Source organism: Planococcus citri, chromosome 3 (assembly GCF_950023065.1).
Source record: "Planococcus citri chromosome 3, ihPlaCitr1.1, whole genome shotgun sequence".
NCBI classification, from domain to species: Eukaryota; Metazoa; Arthropoda; class Insecta; order Hemiptera; family Pseudococcidae; genus Planococcus; species Planococcus citri.
The window spans coordinates 5,148,988-5,169,870 of NC_088679.1; the positions used below are offsets into that span (position 1 = coordinate 5,148,988).

The window sequence follows — 20,883 nt, forward strand, 5'->3', positions numbered from 1 at the left end:
AGATAGTTCCGAGTTCCAAGAATTTATATTATTGCGCATTGCGCAAGTAGGCGCAACTATGGCGCAACTCGTGTAAATGAATACAGTGCGCAGGTTCTTGAAAAAAGAATGAAGAGTGGGGATAAGTGATGATAAATATGCTTGATCGACGCATTCTGCATTCAGTTCTTCAGTTTCTTTTGATGTGTCTTGTGTCTTGTCACTTGTGTTAAATTTTTAGTTCAGTTGAAGCCTGAAGGATGATGCAATAATTTTTATGATTTCGAGCAGCAAGCTAATTAATTAATATTCATTATTCATTAAACATAAACTACACAGCACAGCCGCAGCCCAGTATTTCGCTCTTATTTAAGTAAGTTTAGCCCAGTATTTCGCATTTTTCGCTCTTATTTAAGTAAGTTTGCTAAGTTAATTTAATTTTTCAGTTTATAGCTGAAAAATGAAAATATTCAACATTCATTTCATGATTCAATTTCAATATTCATCAACCTATAACCTATTTACGTATTTTATTTACCTTTACTTACTCTACTTTTCATGGTTGCCTTTTTAATTTAACACAAGACACAAGACACAAACCACTAACCATTTCTCAAAGTTGCCCTTTTGCATCTGCAAAAGTGCAAAGCAATATTAATATTAATAATTAATTAATATTCATATTATTTTCCAATTTTCATTAAAAAAAAAAAAAAAAAAAACGTAAAATCAATTTGAAATTCGACCAAAAACCAAAACCGAATCCGAAACGTTATTTTCCGTTATTTATGCTTTCGATTCAACACTTTCGGTAATTACTCCGTAATTACAGTAAGCCGCACTGACACATCTATCCAGTATTCAAATCAAAAATCGTTACTCTTACTAGGTGAGCGCATCCACCATTTTGTTCCCTGAAGTGATAACGAACCAGTAATTATGCATACAATTTCTAATGTAAAAAATGCAATTTTTTAAATTGTTCGCGAGTTTGGGTGAACTGTTATGCAGTCTTAAGTTAAAGACAATAAAATTCCCTATCGATTGATGTTAAATTTTGATCATTTCGCGTAAAAATAACGATTTTATGAATATTTCTATTTCACTGATTTTTGCATACTACGTACGTCATCTTTAAAGTAAAAATACTCGAAATTTTCAGTGGACACATAGGTATTTTATTACAGTAAAATGTTCGTTATTTTATCCTCTTTAAAATGAGCTATTACCGAAAGCTCTACATGCAACCGTTCAAAAGTTTTCGAAGTTGAAAGTTGCGAAAATCAGCTGCGGGCAGTAAGTATTTGACTTTGAACAAATTTTACTCAAAATTTTCAACGGACACATGGATATTTTAATACAGCAAAATGTTCGTAATTTTATCGTCTTTAAAATGAGCTTATAACGAAAGTTCTGCCTCTCATCGTTCAAAAGATCTTGAAGATCAAAGTTGCGGAAAGTAAAATACTGATCAAAACTAAGTGACTGATAACAGTGATAACACAATTTGACCACTTTCCGCAACTTTGAACTTCAAAAACTTTTGAACGGTTGAAGGTAGAGCTTTCGGTAAACAACCATTTTAAAAAGGATACAATTACGAACATTTTGATGTATTAAAATACCTACGTGTCCCCTGAAAATTTCGAGTAATATTAGTTCAAAGTTCACTACTTACCATCCGCAGCTTGTTTTCCCAACTTTCAACTTCGAAAACTTTTGAACGGTTGCATGTAGAGCTTTCGGTAATAGCTCATTTTAAAGAGGATAAAATAACGAACATTTTGCTGTATTAAAATACCTATGCGTCCACTGAAAATTCCGAGTATTTTTAGTTTAAAGACGACGTACGTAGTACGCAGAAATCAGTAAAATTGAAGTATTCATAAAGTCGTTATTTTTTCATGAAATGATCAAAATTTAACATCGATCGATAGGAAATTTTATTGTCTTTGATTTGAGACTACACGTAAGTTCACCCGGACTCGCGAACTATCGAGAAAATTGCATTTTTTACGTGAGAAATTGTATGCATACTTACTAGTCCGTTATCACTCAGGGAACAAAATGGCCGATGCGCTCACCCACTACTCTTACTTTGTGTACAAAAAGTTTTTTATTATCAAATGTCGAATCAAACGAAAAGGAGAGAATTAATCTGTCATTGAAGCTATTCGAATTAAAAATAGTAATTAGTATAGTGGTGCAATACGATCACATTGTTTCTTATCATTCAACATTGTGCATGGTAATCGCTTCGTTTCCGCTAATTTTTACATTACAAACACTCGAATCAACCGCTCAACTTGCAAACATTACTCTTCTCGATGAAATTCGAATGAGTACCAAACGAGTGTATCAACGGTGTAAGTTGAACAATTTTTCTTTGTTTTTTCGGCTGTAAAATCGTGTTATTTGTTCATTGAACTGTAATGTTAACGAATTCGAATGAAACCTATCATCGATTCCTTGACATTGTGCTTCAATTCACGTATTTTTATTCAAGACTAGTTGTCGGTTTTCGTCGGTTTCAATCGATACATTAATTTTTTTCCTTTTGTGTGCAGATGATGTTCGTTTGGAAATCAGATAATCAAAGCTCGATACATCGATTCTGACAGATTTTGGAATTTTTGCGGATGATATTTCAAGTATTGTACGTCGTTATCAGCTACTAAACAAAGTGAAAATGGATATCGCAAACTCTTCAGATTCGGATGGTGACTTGATCATCGACGAAACGATTATATTAAGTAGCGGCGACGAAGATACCTGCCCTAATGGTAAATATAAATTACCAGATAAGGATTTACGAGCTAAGAAGATCTTGAAGGTGACAACTAACGAAGACAATCATTGGTCCAGTGAAAGCCTATACCAAAATCTCTTCCACCCCGAATCAATCAGTTCGTCCGATATGAAAGATGAATTATTTATCGAAGAGACGTACACATGTACCATATGTAACGAAACATTCAAATACAACGTTGGTTTGATTTGTCACATGGATTCAGAACACAAACGAGACGTCACACAGCAACGAGCCAAGCAGAAAAAAACCGCCAAGAATCCGAGGAAATTGAAACAGAGTAAAAAATTCTGTGCAACGGCTAGTCAATCTTACAACAGAGATTTGGCGAATAAAATATGTTTCGGTGGAGCTTCAATGACCAATGAAAACCTACGTTTGAACGGCGCCGGTGCCGGTTCCGGCGGAACCACCGTGCCGGTGGTATTTAAAAAAGCGTGCGACGTTTGTAAGAAATCGTTCAGCGATCAAAATAAACTGTCTAAGCATATGGAAAGTTGCCTGAAAATCGGACTGAATTTTCATTGTATTTATTGTAAATCGAAATTCGGCTGGGAGTCTAAATACAAGAAACATCTATTCCGGACTCATAAGTTGAACGCTGCTGTTATTTGTAAACTATGCTCGGCTGTATTTTGCGATACGGACAGCTTAGCTACGCATTCCATTGAGTGTATCAAGAAACAATCGGCTAAAAAAACAATTATAGCTGAACAGAGTTTTCCAAACAACGTTGTCAGCAGTAAGTATATAAATGCGAAACGTGATTATTTCTCTTATCTTTGTTCCTCTTCTTGCGATCTATAGATACGTTGAAAAAATTCGCCATCTGGCTAAAAATTAACTACCTCGAGAAAAATCAACTTTTGAATCGCTTGCTAAAAATTATCGTCCTCCATTTTGCTCGATTTAAATTTAAAATTAAGTACATGGCGCTTACAATGCATGATGCAATATTGGTGGGAAATTTTAAACTCGAACTATACAACTTTGAACTAATAGCTAATTTATTCAATGCTATTATAACATCGTTAATTGCCCGAGCAACTAGAATAATAATTAAAACGTGTCCCTCGTTGCAACTTTTCTTTCACCGAGATACATAAACGGTTTTATTCTAACTCTTTTAATATTTGTTTTTCAGATGTGCCAACTTAGCTGAAGTACTGAATCGCAACATTTCGAAGACTTATTACAAAAATTACGCAATCATATCTATGTATTTCAGTATCCTACCCCAACTTCGAAGCAATACGATATGTGAGCGTATTTTTTCTCTTTTTTTGCCTTATTATTAAGTCGTAATTTATAATATGTACACCATTATTCGTTAATTTGATACACATCCCGCCGCGTGAATTCACGATTAATCCTAGTTTAGGTTTTTTGATTTTTTTTTCGAGTGATCGTTTGCATTTTTGTTTTTATTCTTCTATTCATTAATTGTATTTTTTTTTCTTCGTTAGATTAGCATTTTCCTTTCTTGTCGTAGGGTTTTTTTCCTCGTGTGTATTGTTGCCAAATATTTTATTATGTTTCTCTCTCGTAAGCGAAAATTAGTATTGAAGGAGAGTTCCAATCAAACGTGACCAAATACAATGTAATTTCAATTTATAATGTGATATTTTCCAAATGAAATTTACAGTCCATAATATTTATGGCGGAAGGTCGGTTAATAGCTTTTTTAATTACCGAACGATTTAAACGAAACGTTGCCCGGTAATAGGTTTTTTTCAACTCAAAAAGTGAAAACCTAAATTCGATTTTTTCAATACCTTCGGAAAATTATTTGATTTGATCAGATCCGGAATCTGAGCATTTCCTGAATCCCATTTGACCCGATGACATTAAATCAGATTCGGTCGGATGAAGTTTTGATCGGATTAGTTCTGAACTTTTGGCTACTTTTTCAACGTTTTGGATGCTAAAGTTAGTTTTTACCCCCAAAAATGGTTGCTTTTTCAAGGCCCTTATATCGATAAGGGAGGGGGGAGGGGATGTTGATAATACGGTCTCGTTTCTTGCTAAAAATCGTCGTTTTTTTTTTGCAAAAATAAAAAATTCCAAGAAGTCTGAAATTTCCATACCATCTCCCACAACTCAAAAAAATTGCTCAAAAGTCTTGATTTTTTGTTCAATTTTTCATGAAAAAAATTACCCAAGTCTCATTTTTTTTTTTACCAAGAAATTATTAAAAAAATCTCGCCTTTTTCGATAAAAATTGCAACAATCATTTTTTTTAGCGAGATTGCAAAAGTCTTCATTTTTTTCCTCTAAAAGTGGTCTTTGCTTTTTCACATAACAATCGTAAAAAAAATCTTGCTTTCTTGACAAAAATTTCGAAAAAGTATAATTTTTTTGATTTTTTTATTTTCTCAAAAAATGTTTAAACTTCTTACTATTTAGCAAAATTTCCAAAAAAATTACTTTTTTCCTCAAGGACAGCGCAAAAGTTCGTTTTTTATGCCAAGAATTGCCATTTTGATGAAATTCTTACTCGGTTGTCAGAAATTGCTAAAAAGTTGCAAGATACAATCGTTCAATTTACCTACCAAAGTTACTTTTTTTTTCTGAGGAGACCTGATTGTAAAAAGATCTGACCTAATCATATCTGGATATTGTCTAGATCTAATCAACTCCTTTCCCCTGTGTTTGTTTTCAATCGACATTTTAAAATCCAGTGCGGAATACGTTGTCCAACGTATGTCAATTTATGTTCCTACTCTAGAAGTATCGTATATTTAAAAAATAAATCGATACGTTATTTTTTATTGTACATTGTATATAATTTAGTCTACCTTCGATATATTTTGTTTTATCAATATCAATTTACCGAAAAAAAAACAAAAAAAGATGCCGCAATACACCAAGAAACGTAATCTCAATTATTTCTTTGTCAATCTGGCCCCTACGATTGCTCATATTATAATTTACAACATAATGTAAATTTTGCGAATTTTTTAATATTATAGTAAAATCATTTGTATTCCCAATTCATTTTATTTAGTGGCGAGCCCAATTTATATTCAACTATATTATTGTATGTGTGTGATAATGCCTTTAGTCATTTTCTTTTTTTTTCCTATTTTTATTCATAATGTATTTCGAATATTTTTACTAAGTTAATTTTAGGTTTTTTTTCTTACACTTTTTTTTGCGAATTGATTGGAATTAGTTACTAATATTATGGTTTATGATTACTAATGTTCTATACCACTTTTTGAGCCCACTGAAATTTTTTCTTTGATTTTTAGTCTTTTTATCATTTTCCTGTAATTCTAATCCAAAATCATTGTATTTGTTTAGATTAATTAATCATTATTCGTAAGTAATGTACAGTGTGATGATAAATTAATGTGATGATTTAGTATTTTTAATATCGTATTACTTTCATTTTCATGCGATAACAAAAATTGTGAGAAAAATAATGTAAAACCAAAAAATGCATGATTTCTGATTGTGACGAGGATTCCTTCTTCCTATTAAGTAGTTATTATGTATGTTCGAGTGGTAAAATAAATTTAGTGTAGTAGATTAGAATGATCGCAATTCACATTTTCGTACTTCGTGTCGACGTGGTTATTTTTTAGCTCAAAATAATTTTGCTCAGATGAGATTTTTTTCTCATTCCGGATTTGCAATAATTTTTAAAAAATAAATATCGAATTGAGAATTAATTTTTAAATAATTTTTCAAGTTATTTTCACAAACACGAATCGTTATATTATATTTTGTGTACCTCGATGTGATTAATTTTGATAGATTGAAAAAATGTAACTAACTCTTATAGTCTATGTAATGGTGATTTTGCTGAATTTCTTAATTATTGAAGAGTTACTTTTACTTCGCTTTTGTATTGTATGATAGTGGACTGAGATGATGCTAAGTCATTTATTTAGTACCTAACTTTGTGGTGATCCCTACTTTGATTAAGTAAGATTAAACGCTACATATTTGTATTTCTTACTTCTTCGTGATTCAATTTTCAAATCAATTTCGATACTATGTTAGGTGTATTCGTGTGTACTTTCTTTATTTCATATGGTATGTAGTATTCGGTTTATATTTCTGTTTCAAGAAACGTTACAATAAAAGTGGGTTGTTCACGTCACCGAGTTTGTTTTGTTTTACGTTTCATTCTTCTTTCTATTAGCTACTTGTTACTCACTTACTCGGTAAAATAATCGAAGAAGGATTTATAATACTTATTATTATTCGAAAATGTAACATAACAAAACATTGGCTACAACACAGAGAAACAAGTCATCTGAAACCAATGTTTTTAACTGCTGCAATTGATTTTCTAATTTGATCAGATTCGGTATTAACGCATTCATTGTATTATTTAACCTTTTAATGCATATTTGAAATTCTACGAACAATATCGCGAATAAATAATACATCAATGTTCGTAGAATAATTGAATCGAACGCGATTTGTTTTTCTTAGTCTTTAGAATCGAAGCAATACACGTTTGTTGTGAACGATTTGTGACGAAATCATGCTTGAAAAAATAAACTATTCTTCAGATTGATTTAAGTGTTCATCAGTGATAAATAAATTTATTGCGATCTTGAAACAGAGGAAATTAAAAAAAGAAAAACTGACAATTGAGGCAAAAACTGGATTTCTGATGGCAGTCTAGGCAGAGAATTGAACTTTTTGGCAATTTTGAAAATAACAGAAAATGAAAGAAAAATCAATGGGTACCTACGGGACTTTTATTTGACAATTTCGGCAAAAAAACAGAATATTTTGTGCAATTGAAAAAAATACTTCAATTTTGCAAAAAAAAAAAAAAACACTAGGCAGCGAAGCACAAAACCGTTGCATTTATGAATTTTTTAGACACATTTTGATAAAAATGAAGTACAATTAATTGACAATTTTAGCAGAAAATGTGACTTTTTTCTTCACGCTTCGAGACATAATATTTTCGGGAATTTTTGACAATATTATAAAAAATTAGAGTTTTATCAGGCAATTTGGCAAATGACAGGACATGAAGAAGGAAAAGTAAAAAAAAACACTTTTTTTTGGTAATTTTGGCAAATATACGTCGATAGCAAAGTGATACTTTGCAATTATTGTTAAAAAGTTTTCATCATTTGTTGCAAAAATCCAGATTTTTGGACAACATTTGGAAAAAAAAGATTTTTTGAAAATTTTTTGCAAAAAAAACCACGAATTATGACAATTTTTGGCAAAAAGTATAGCAGTGATAGTTTCAACAAAAAGTAGAACTTTCCAGCTTATTATGTATCGGCAAAAAATGATACTTTTTCGCCATCTTTGTGGAAAACGAGAGACTTGGATTTTTCAATTTTTAGTTTGAAATACTCGTTTTTTTAGCATTTTTTTTTTGACAAAAAAGCGAAACTGACAATTTTAACCGAGGAAAGTGCTTTCCGCAAATTTCGGTCAAAGAAAAGCGAAATTTGAACAATTGAAAAAAGGAAAACTTTTTGGATATTTTGGTAAAAAAAACGACACTTTTTGGCAATTTTTTTAAAAAAATGAGAATTTTTTGCACCCCCCCCCCCCGCCGATCCTCTGGAACAACTTTTTTCTTAAAGGGGATATCCTAAGGAACATTTTAAAGCAAACTTGCCCAAAAAAAAGTAGGCTTTACTTACAAAATGGCGGCCATTTTGATTGACAGGTCAGCCGAAATCGCAGATTTTGCGTTTTAACATATAGGACTTGCACGAACTTTTTCAAACTTTACAAAGGTAGATCGAAAGATCAAACAAAAATTTATCACCTGTTAAAATTTCAAGTGCTAAAGTGCGTTTTTCGATTTTTGGTGAATTTTTGAAAATCGAATTTAGGCCAAAAATGAGGGAAAAAATCAACATTTTACCAAATTGACCAAGAAAGCTGAAATTTGGGATATACCCTATTTTCGACATGCCAAATCGATTGGAAACGGTTTCAATCCGTTTTGAGCAGTTCTGGAGTCTCCAGCAGATTTTTGAAACTCGAAATTCCCACAAAATTCCATCAAATTGGAGTTGTAAAGCTAAAATTTATACTAAAAACTAATTTCAATACGCTACGAAGTACTGCAGATGAATTTAAAAGTCATTTTGGAGCCTCCAACGACTTTTTGAAAATTCCTGAAGCCTCCAGCAGATTTTTGAAACGTGAAATTTGCACAAAATTTCATCAAATTGAGATGGAAAGCTGAAATTTACTCTACACTCCAATTTTAACACCCTCTAAAGACGACTTCTGGTAGATTTAAAGTCATTTTAGAGCCTCCAACGAGTTTTTTGAAACTTGAAATTTCCCCAAAATTTCATCAAACTAAGATGGAGAGTCGAAATTCATTCTGCAAACTAATTTCAATATGCTACGAAGTTGACTTCAGGCGAATTTCAAGTCGTTTTGGAGCCTCCTGCAACTTTTTAAAAGGTTGTATGACGTTTTTTTGGAAAATTGAAATTTTCTAAAAGTAGCTGGAAGCTTCAAAACTATTTGAAACCACCATGTAGTCTGCGAAGTAAATTTCAGCTTGCCAACTCAATTTGATAAATTAATGTTGGGGAAATTTCAAGTTTCAAAAATCTACTGGAGGCTCTAGTAATTTTCAAAAAAGTCGCTGGAGGCCCTAAAATGCCTTGAACCCACCTGAAGTTGTCTTCAGAGGGTGTTAAAATTGGAGTGTAGAGTAAATTTCAGCTTCCCATCTCAATTTGATGAAATTTTGTGAAAATTTAAAGTTTCAAAAATCTGCTGGAGGCTCCAGTAATTTTCAAAAAAGTTGCTGGAGGCCCTAAAATGACTTGAACTCACTTGAAGTCGTCTTCAGAGGGTGTTAAAATTGGAGTGTAGAGTAAATTTCAGCTTTCCATCTCCATTTGATGAAATTTTGTGCAAATTTCACGTTTCAAAAATCTGCTGGAGGCTTCAGGAATTTTCAAAAAGTCGCTGGAGGATCTAAAACGACTTGAAATTTACCTGCAGTACTTCTTATCGTTTTGAAATTAGTTTTTAGAATAAATTTTAGCTTTACAACTACAATTTGATGGAATTTTGTGGGAATTTCGAGTTTCAAAAATCTGCTGGAGGCTCCAGAACTGTTCAAAACGGGTTGAAACTGTTTTCGATCGATTTGTCATGTCGAAAATAGGGTATATCCCAAATTTCAGCTTTCTTGGTCGATTTGGTAAAATTTTGATTTTTCCCCTCATTTTTGGCCTGAATTCGATTTTTAAAAATTCACCAAAAATCGAAAAACCCACTTTAGCACTTAAAATTTTGACAGGTGATAAATTTTTGCATGATCTTTCGCTCTACCTTTGTAAAGTTTGAAAAAGTTCGTGCAAGTCCTATGTTAAAACGCAAAATCTGCGATTTCAGCTGACCTGTCAATCAAAATGGCCTCCATTTTGTAAGTAAGGCCAACTTTTTTTTTGGCAAGTTTGCTTTAAAATGTTCCTTAGGATTTGTCATATGCCGGACTATAAAAAATTATATTTTTCTGCAGTTTCTTTTTTCAAACAGTGAAACTTTTTTATATTTTTCATATGAAAAAACGACACTTTTCTCGGTGGTTTTTGGAAATTTCGAGCAAGGATGGAAAGCTAAAAGCTAAGAGCTGAAAGCTGAGGAAGTTTGGGATTTTTGAAAGCTAAGAGCTAGCCAAAAGCTCTGTTTATTTAGCTTTCTTTCAGCGTTTTTGCAAATTCATTTGGTTCTCAGTTTCTGTTTGATTTTTTTCGATTTTCACATTTTACTTTTCTGTTTTTTTCAGTTTTTTTTTGTTGCTGTCAATTTACTGAATTTTTATTTCCCTTTCAATTCACTTCATTAGAAAAAAATTTAAAAATTATCTGTTGGAATTGTTAGAAAGCTTTACGTACGAATTTGAAAAGCCAAAAGCTAAAGCCAGAGTTTTATAAATTTTTTAGATGCTAAAAGCTAAAGCCAAAAGTTTTAGACTTTCAGCTTTACATTCCTTATCTTTAGTTTAAAAAATGAGACTTTTTAATTGTTAAAACGCTACAATTGACAATTTTTGACAAAAAATAAATTTTTTGTGTTCTGAGAACTATTTTGACAAAGAACTGAAATTTGGAAAAATTGGATTTTCGAAAATTAAAAAAAAAAAGTAAGTAAGTAACTTGAGTAACTTGAGTAACTTGGTCATTAAAAAAATAACCGAGAACGAGTCCTGCAAACGAATTCTCAACCAATACAAATAATATTTTGAGTAGGTACAAAAAAGTAGGTATTTTTTAAAATTATTTTCTGTCACAGGATTGATTAATGAAATATCTACATAGCTGATATTATCCTCGTGTTTTTTCCTCTCTTCTCAATCAAACAAACAAACACAAACATATTTACCAATACATTTATTTTCCATACAAGAATTTCAAAATTCTAATTGTACAAACCAATGTTATTCCTTTCGCGAGTAGAATGAATACGATGGCGAGTAGATTATCATAAAAATAATAAATCAAAATGTAGGCCTATTAATACGACTAGATATTCAATAAAAAAATTGTAATTTATTTATACTCATAACATAAATTATACCTATTGTTGTTTCAGAATTTCAATGTTTCTTTTATTTTCGTTGAAACTCTGTCAACCACTTCGCTTAGGTAGGTATTTTATAAAATTCAAAAAACAATTTTTTCCCATTCATACGACATGCCACCTAATTGTAAAAAAGAAAAAAAAAATATTTCGGATTTGAAGTGATTTAAAATGTTTAGACGGACATTTCTTAAAAAACGAATTAAAATAAATTTTAAAAAGGAAAATAAAATCTGCCAAAGCAGCATTTCTCTCAATTTTCTTCTGAAAAATTCGAGTAAATTGAATGAGCTTTTCAATGAGCTATTGTCCTTTTGATCTGTTTCACTCATATTTTTTTGAAACGAAAAATATGAACATAAAAAATCATTCACTTGAAAACAATGAATGATGTTTCTTTACGAATTAAAATTCAAAAATTTTAAAAATACTTAAGTGGTACCATAAAGATGGAGATGAATATTGAAACGATATCACACTGAATGTGACCTATACGTCCAGGGTTATATGCGACTCGAGTAGTTGTTTAAAAACATCTTACAATACATTTACCAATAAATTTTCTTCGCAACTTGAAAACTTGCAGACTCATCATTCTTTACAACCTAATCCAGCAGCCCAGTTACATATACCACCTATAGGATCGAATGATAAGCCTTTCGGGCAGGTGTATTCCCAACCCAATAAGCTATCGAATTCCATTTTGGCACAAGAGATGAATTTTTTACACGAAAACGGATGCGGGAAATTACCCATGTCTAAACATTCGATATAGCCATCGCTGTGTATTCTAACTTTTCCGGTGATGGGTATTTCTACAGGATCGGCGTGGTATTCGATATCTGTCTCGTGATAATCGTTGTAGATATCTTGCAACGAAGGAACTTGCGTTGTTGTGGTTGTTTTGACAGATAAACGACTTGTGCCTCGACGAATCGATGATCTAGGGTTGGAAATTGCTATTACGGGGGTTGCCGGAGTTGTTGGTATTCTAGGAAATGGTCGTAGTGAAATATCTGTGCGAACATAGGTGGAAAGCACAAGTGAGTTAATAGAACATAAAGTTCGATCGAGGATATTTTGTTAAAATCTATAGTTGTTGAAATCATTAACTATATAGAAACTCACCTTCAGTATATGCTATTTGAGGAGCAACCGAACTCATTGTTTTAGAAAATGCAACCTGCTGAGAAGCAGCAGCCGGAGGTACAGTTTTCAAATTATGAATGGCAACTACAGCAGGATCAGCTAGATCTGAGACGTCTTCGGTATTGTAATAGTTTGTCTGCGTGTTTATATTTTGGGCCTCTAAATCTTCCACGTAAGGAACGTCTAAACCGTTGCTTGTAGCATTTCCTCTGTACAATAATGGAGCTGGTACTGGTAAGAAGTCTGATATTGTTGTAGAACCACGTTGAGAAATATCAATTCTCTTTGGTTTCGTTGTTGATGTTTCTACAACTGTAAAGTTGAAAATAAAAATCAGTCGAGTTGACACTAGCACGACTTTTGATTTCTCCAAAATTTTGAAATTTCTCCAAAATTTTGAAATTTCTCCAGGATTTTAAATTTTTTTCAGAATTTTGACATTTTCCTAGGAATTTAAAGTTTTTTCAAAATTTTAAAAGTTTTCTAAGATTTTAAAATTTTGAAATTTTTTCAGAATTTTGAAATTTTTTCATAATTTGGAAACTTAAATTTTTTTCAGAATTTTAAATTTTTTCCAAAGTTTTGAAAGTTTTCCAGAATTTTAAAATTTCTTCAGAAAGCTTTTTCAATTTTTTGACGAATTTTTAATGGTTCAAAATTGACCATTTTCGATGATTTATGGATGTTTAAAAAAAATATATTCATCCAATGAGAAAGCGATGGAAATTGATCCTGAAAGTAAATCGATCCCTCGAATCGAATTTCCCCACTTTTGGTCATTTTTTGGAAGCTTCACACCACACTTTTTCCAAAAACCTGATCTTTCTTACGAGTAATTAATTGATAGTCACTTGAATTGAAAATGTCCAATATGTCCAACGAGTACTTACGATAGTTAGAAGAATACGAAGTTTCGCCTCTGCTACTGCTGATACTGCGATTTTCAGGTTTTATTTTTCTTCTGCGGAATCTGTTTGCAAGTTTACTGGACTCGTTTGAAGATGATGAGGATGCACGTTCAGTGGTAGTTGTAGTAGTCGTAGATCTTGAACGAGATCGTGGCGAAGTCGTTCTTCGAAAGTTCTCTCTGTACCTCGAAGAAGGCTAACAAAATGCAAAAAAATCAAATTAGACGAGTAATCAATTTATTTGTGAAATGCCTTTAGGAAGGTATAGTAAGTATGTAGATGGGTACCATGTCCGCGTCTGTTTGAACCATCATCCAAATGCCCAACATCATCAGATCAGTTTCAACACCAATTTAAGCAAACCTTTTTTCCCATTAGAATAAAATATTTGTCATCCAAATTGCATTTATATAATGTTAGAGCCCAGCTCAGTTTCGTGTTCTTACGTGTAGAACTTCGATTAACTTTTCCCTTCCTCAAATGTTTAGCAATCGTCAAGATTATTCTTGCATTACAAAATCTGTCGTAATGATCGAGTCGAGTTGATGTCTGCATGTTATGAGTAGGTATTTGGAATTTATATACTCGTATTATCAGCCAACGAAAGCCTTGCATGTAAACTTGTTCAGTTTTGAATTTTTTGAAAGTCTAAAGACTGAATTCGAAAATCCTATCAATTTTTTTTTAAAATCTCGCAAACAGATTCGTTCCAAGTTGAACCAGTCTTGAAATATAATCCTGAGTAGTTTTTCAGGAAATCGTAAAAAATGATCGTATGTGTCGAAAGAATTGCATACTCGATCTGCCGCAGGCGATACGCTGTATTTACGGCAAACTGAGTATGCAATTTTATTAACACCATCCCTGGAATCTCCTGAAAAGAAGAATTAGTCCAGAGGCAAACTGTTGAGTAAAGTGCATTACACGAAAGAAGCATGAAATATGGGATATGGCACGAGGACCCTAAAAGGAACTTTTGATTACGGAAAGAGGGATTCAGTTCTTAATTTTTCGAAATTTGGTCATCTGGCTGTTCTTGGAGTCATTATCATATGATTCAACCCTGCTGAGGGCGATGAGTTCAGAGCTTGTACTCAATTTTTTTCCAAAAAAATGAACTTATAATGACCCCAAAAAAAAAATAGGTAATCAAGAAAGCATCCGAAAAATTGACAAAAGTGAACAAAACATTTTAACGAAAAAAAAACAAACAAATTGTCACAAAATGAAATTTTTTGGGTTTTAATTTTAAAAAAATTGAACTATTTTGCAAAGTTTTAATGAAAAAACGAGACTTTGACAATTCTAAGAGAAAAAAAGGTTCTTTGGCTATTTATGGTAACAAAGTATTACTTTTGGACAATTTTTGTTTTTATAAAAAAATGACAATTTTTAGCATTTTTGCCAAAAAGCGAGAATTTCTATCAATTTTTGAAATTTTTTGGCAAAAAGTAAGACTGAAAATTTCATTTTGCAAGTTTATTTTTTCAGGAAAATGGAGACCGAGACATTCTTATAATTTTTTTTGTAAGACTTTTTAGTCATTTATGCCAAAAAACAAAGCGTTTAAGTAATTTTTGGAAAAAAGTCGTTTTTCTGCAATTTTACTGAAAAGCATGATTTTCTGTCAATTTTTGACCAAAAAGACAAGACTGTAATTCTGCCAAAAATCTGAAATTTTCTGCGATTCTTGCCAAAAAATGATACTTTTTTAGCAATTTTCATCAAATACAACATTTTTTTTTCATTTCTGAATGAAAAAGCAAGACTTTTCAGCATTTTTTGACAAAACGGCGAGACTTGTTGAGTAATTTGTAAAAAAATTTAAAACCTGCGAAATTTTTTGCTAAAAAGTGACAATTTTTTACAAGAGAGACGATTTGATAATTTCGACGAAGATGGACATTTTTTGCCGTTTTTAATAGAAAACGAGACTTTGAAAATTTCAGTACAAGACAAAGCATCGAATTTTTGTTCTGAAAAAAAAGTGCAGCCAATTGGTGAAACATGAAAGCATAGTTTTATTTTATAAAAAATCAAAAATATTAAAAGCAAAATATTTACATTTAAATAATAATTGGTTTTTAATAAAAAAGATTCAAAATTGTTGAATGAAATAAATGAAAAAAAAGTGTATAAAACAACTGAATTTTTATTTTTTTTCAATTTAATTTTATGTGTAAAATATATTCCTTCTTTTTTTTAAAAAAAAAATAATGACATTTTTTTTCAAAAAAAGTTATTTTTATCTTCAAAAAATTAAATTTTTGAACATTTTTACCAAAAAAAAGTGTGCTGGAGAAAAATTGACATTTGCAGGAGGCTCCAGATCGATTCGAAAACAGTCGTAATCGATTCGAAGAGGTAGGGAGGGGGGGCTCGATTGTACCAGATATACAGAATCTCAGATTTTTATCCCGTGGTTTGCTTTATTATCTGAACCTCGACGCTATAGTAATAGGCTATTTTCAGCCATTTTCAAAACTGCTGAAAATTTTATTCTGAGGTGGAGGGGCATGAACTTTCAATGATCCCAATTTCAGCGCAATAAGAAACAATATACGACGCATCAACTTCACAATACCCCTCTCTCTCAACCCACCTGAAGCGTAGATGATATTCAACAGCCTATTGTGGAGCTTAGAAAGCTCGAATGCAAAAAATAACGCGAGATTCGAAATCAGCGCCTTTGATAACCTAACAATTGATAGGTCGCACGAATTTTTCAATTTTTTGAAATTTTAGGACTCATTGTGGGACCTAGGAGGCTCTTACCGAAAAAATAACCTAATATTCGAAATCTACGGTCTCGAAAACCTAACAAACGATATGTCACATGATTTTTTGGATTTTTTCGAAATTTGGCCGAAAGGGGTGGGGTGGTGGGGTGGGGGGCATAATGTTTTGGATTGGAATTTGGAAGGAAATGGCGTAATTACTGAAAACTGTCAAATGATAAGAAAAAAACTCATGTCTTTTTTTTCAACAGTTCGAATTGTTTTCCATTTTGTCGCACAGAATTTCAATTGGGTACATTTTGCACCTCCCCCCTCCATAATTTCGGTCAAATTTTGGAAAAATTTCAAAAATCATGTGACATATCGTTTATTATGTTTTCGATGCCGCTGATTTCGAATTTCAGCTCGATTTTTCGATTGGGGCCCTCTAAGATCCGCAAGTGGATCCCAAATTTCAAAAAAATTGAAAAATTGGTGTGACCTATCGATTGTTAGGTTTTCAAGGGTGCTGAATTCGAATCTGGATGTAGTTTTTCGTTAGGAGACTACTGGAAAATATTGACATTTTTGAACTCAGCGACGTTGAATTGTACATATGAAAATGATCCCAAGAACGAGCAGATGATTAAATTTTGAAAAATGGTGAGCCTACACTCCCTCCTATGAGATTTGGCGGACGCTATCCAGGTTTAAAAAATTCCCTTTCGGAGTCTTTGTTCATCAAATCAAATTTCATGCTCTTATTTTATGAAATGTACCTAGTCCTGCTCACAATTTTCCACTGTACTAGTTTTTGGGTTTTCAAAGAAACCAGTACCTAATTGAAATTTTAAAACTTGAAAAGTGAACTGTAGGTAAAGCGAAATCTCAACTGTTCATGATATATAAATACAGGAGTTGAAAGCTACAGACATTTTTTCATCGCATCCCTAGTGATCATTATCAGGGCCTCCTTCTCTTCTCACATCTCAAGTAAATGAAGATCAGGATCAATTTAGCTGCGTAGCGTGAAAAAAGCAAAATTATTCCAGCGTGAATGTAAGATCAATGAGCGCTTGAGCATGGTCGATAACGATGAGTTTATGAAAAAATCCCAAGCTTCGGAGTCGTTCGACTATTTCGAAGCAAAAAAAAATATAATATAAGTACCAAATTTCATTCGTATGAGTTTCCAACCAGGCTTATATCGTGATACCTCGCAGCCGCAGCAGGTTTTGCTACCCAACAAAATCGCTGCACGTCTCGAAGATATAAGAAAGCATGCAGAGATAGTAGAAAATACCATTATAATACATTAATATACTAAATTACCGAGATGCTTTGGTTACGTCTGGGTTAGTGTTAAGAAGAATATGTTGATGGAAAAACCAACACTTGCAGAAACTTCAGCTCAAGTACCGCGTATGGTAGTCGTATATAGGTATGTCTGTGAATCTCCGCAGGCGTTATTAGTTTTTTTCTTTCATTTGTCGAAAAGAAGAACAAAAATGAAGAAAAAAAATGGTAAGATGTTAGTGTTTTGAAATAGAGAACAGGATTAGATGGCATGCCATGTCGCATACGAGGCGTTTATAGGTATTGTGTTAAGATTAGCGGTACGATATCCAATAGCTATCCATACCTCCGACTGATGCCTGATAGTGGTTCGTTCATTGCTGGATACTGCAGATGGTTCGTTGACCCCTTGTTCGGTACTTTTGTCATCCTCATCATCATCGGTGGTAATTCTGGACGCGGTAGTAGTACCAGCAGCTGGCCTTTGATTCGTGTACCTGGTTTCGCTAGCTCCGAATATTTCGGCAGGGGTTTTCGATTTGTAGCGATGAAGATCGAGGTTGTTTGATTCGAAATTCGATATAGAATTCGAATTTCCATCGAGCACGTAAATTGTATCGGTTGTTTCTTCGAACGATCTTTCCAAAATGGACGGACTAGCAGCGGTTGCGGTGTAAGCTTCGTCTTCCAAACCGCCATATTGGAAGGCGTTAGCGTTGGTTACAAATGTTTCTTCTACGATCGGTGTCGGTTTCTTTTTAGATCTAGTTTCAGGCTGACCTTGAGAATTTATCAGAGAGGTTAGTTCTCTGATTTCCGTTCTGGATAGAGAATTTTGAGCTTTGATTGTGCCTCTGTTTCGAGTCACTGTCGTTCTAGGTTTATTATTTTCCACATCGGTGGCTGCCACTTTGTTGTCTGATTCGTTCCATTGGGTTGGCGAGTCGGAGGCGTTGAAACGTTGCGATTTTGAACGACGTCGAGAATCGAGCTCTTTATTGAGTGAAACTCTGAGGTCACCCGAGGTCGTGAGTTCAACGACGGTTCGACTCGAGGGTTGGTAAAACCGAGGCCGACCTTCGGTTTTTTTAACGATGAATGGATCGGTTGGAATGGCCGTTACGGCGGGCCGACTACGTTCTCGGAATTCTTGTTCCAAGATTTCGAAATAAGACGGAGTGACAGTCGATTGCGAGTGGACTCGAGCTGCTGATTTATTCTCGTGAGCGAATCGTCCTCGGATTTCGTTTCGTTCGGTGCCAGCTGCCGTTGCTGAACTGAAAGTTACAGGCGAGGTGGATGCAGAACGGCCAAAAGTAGAGGCGAATTCAGATACTGATACGAATCTTCCGGCATCCGAATCTGAAAACGTGCTGCTGGTTGAAGATGTGCTCGATAAAGGTCGGCCTCTTCTCGTTGGCTCGTGTCTAGAAGGAGTTGAGGTTACTTGAGGAATATCTGCTGGATGAAAACGTGATTGAGATCGAGATCTGTAATCTTTTCTCAAGTTTTCAGCGTTTGTCGAGGTTTCTGAGATGACACTGGCCACATTTGCAGCATCATCCGAACTGTCGGAGAATTTCTTACGACCTCGACGAATGCTGTTTATTGAAGAACTTTGGACGTCATTTTCAATCGGGTGTTTGAATTTATCATTCGGAATCACCGGAGCAACCCTGATAGGGGTACCAAAACGATGTCGTTTGTCATCTGCCGAATTCTCTGGCTTATTTTGATTGGTTGAGCTTTGAATTCGGGTACCTTTTGTTCGCACCCCAACTCCGACATATTCGGGCTCGGGATTTTTCAAAAATCTCGAATTATTGCGAAAAGCTTTGATCGGTTCGCGTATTTCGGTTACATTTTTGACAAGAGGAGCCGTCACTGAGGTCGTATTGCTCGTCTGAGCTGATACCACATCCTCTTTGCCTCTCGAAGTCAAATCTTGCATGGCTACAGTCGAGGTTTCTGAACCAATTTGAGGCGAATCTGTATTCGAAGCAATGCCTTCATCTTCTTTCGTAGCCAGTATCGTTTTACTAGTCGAATCAAATACCGTAGCTATAGCGATAGAATCGTCATCTGAAGTGGAAACAACGTTTGAAGGCGATGTTGGTCTGAACGTACTCGTTTGAGGTATCTCGTAACGATTTTCATCCGAATTCAAAATTTCAGTCGGTTGAGTTACTTTTTGATTCTCGTCATTTTTCGACGGTTGCTCAGATACTGATTCGGTGGTTCGTTGAGACGCTTTCCTATTCCTGGAAAAGTATCTGGAGGCTTTGCTCGTCGTAGGAGCAGCTGTAGTGCTCGTGGACTCGGTCAATTTGTACTTATCTGTTTTCGAATAACGACGTCTAGTGAAAAAACTGCTTATACTGTCAGATTCCGGAGTTGTCGAGCTTCGATATTTAACTTTATATCGACCTTTATCCGTTTTCGATAATTTATCAGCTTCGTTATTCTCTGACTGTGATTCGGCCGAAGAGGACTTGGTGAATTTCTCAGACGAATTAGGTAAACCTGTAAATCCTACGGAATTTTGTTCAGTCGAAGTGGCAGCAATCGATGAAATATTCTTATGACGACGTAAAAAGAATCTAGAATGGGTTCCAGTGGTTTCAGAATTCTGAGTTTTGACCGGTGTATCGGTCGTTGTAACCGTATGATTGAAACGTTTCCGGAAATACGTTGCTGATTTTTTAGTCGTCGAATCTGTCTTCGATACAAAGGTCTCTTCTTGAGTATTGATCGGTTTTGGGTTTTCGGCGTTAATGTCGTTAGATCGAAGCTCGTTCAGCAAATCAGTTTTGTTACTCTTCAGGTACTCTTTGTAACGTTTCAGCGAGATTCGCGTCTTCTCCGTGGCCGATTCTCTAATAGTGGTTATTACGCTAGTTGAAGTTGATAAAATAAACGGCTCCGTGACGTAATCGGTCGTGGTTGTTGGAAGCGTGGTCAAGTCTACCAGTGAAGAGTCGTCGTCGCGACGACGTTGAGTTTCAGTGCTCGTATTAGTACTACTAGTCTCTGTTTGGTCGACTTTTTTGGAAAATACTAGATACGTTTTTGGGACCAAGGTGGTAAAGTCGAGATTTTCGAGGGTAGTTACTAACGTTTGTTGTACTTGATCGGTATTTAATTGAGCTGAAGTAACTGGCAAGTTCGTAGTGGTCTCGGTTTCGCTCACCTTGTCTTTGAATCTTTCGGTGATCGGAGATTCGGTCTGCAGTCTGGATTGCGTCGAGGTTCTTTGCGTCGATGATGGTTCGGTGTTGATTTCTTCGTACTCGGTGACTGGTGTGGGTCGGTGTCGTACTAGTGTTATGTACCTTGAAGTGAAAATTAGAGTTTAAAATAAAGGTAAAGTTTTATCTCCGAGTAAAATAAAGTTTATGGATATCAAATGAACAGAAGAGCCCGACAAGTTAAAAGGTGGGGGGAGGGGGTTATCTTGAAGTTTGAATTTTTT

The 20,883-nt window shown here is 34.1% G+C and overlaps 2 protein-coding genes across 3 annotated transcripts in view; one reads left to right on the forward strand and one right to left on the reverse strand.

Moving 5' to 3' along the window:
* The first annotated feature begins 187 nt into the window (after window positions 1-187).
* LOC135838752 (telomere zinc finger-associated protein-like) lies at window positions 188-6,899 on the forward strand. 2 transcript variants are annotated; one of them, XM_065354508.1, is made up of 3 exons: window positions 188-352; window positions 2,547-3,530; window positions 3,933-6,899. In XM_065354508.1, exons 2-3 carry the CDS (start codon window positions 2,669-2,671, stop codon window positions 3,944-3,946), a joined length of 876 nt encoding a protein of 291 aa, XP_065210580.1. In that variant the 5' UTR covers window positions 188-352; window positions 2,547-2,668; the 3' UTR covers window positions 3,947-6,899. The 2 variants fall into 2 exon arrangements, with proteins under 2 accessions (XP_065210580.1, XP_065210579.1); XM_065354507.1 differs by lacking the exon at window positions 188-352 and adding an exon at window positions 894-2,345.
* Window positions 6,900-11,136: 4,237 nt separating this feature from the next.
* Window positions 11,137-20,883, reverse strand: part of LOC135841886 (serine-rich adhesin for platelets-like) — an 86,530-nt gene continuing 76,783 nt past the window's right edge. The window contains exons 17-20 of the mRNA XM_065359099.1: window positions 17,758-20,743; window positions 13,381-13,594; window positions 12,470-12,802; window positions 11,137-12,357 (exon numbers count right to left, since the gene is read on the reverse strand). Of these exons, the coding sequence (XP_065215171.1) occupies window positions 11,933-12,357; window positions 12,470-12,802; window positions 13,381-13,594; window positions 17,758-20,743 (3,958 nt within the window). The 3' untranslated portion in view covers window positions 11,137-11,932. The remainder of the gene's footprint in view (window positions 12,358-12,469; window positions 12,803-13,380; window positions 13,595-17,757; window positions 20,744-20,883) is intronic.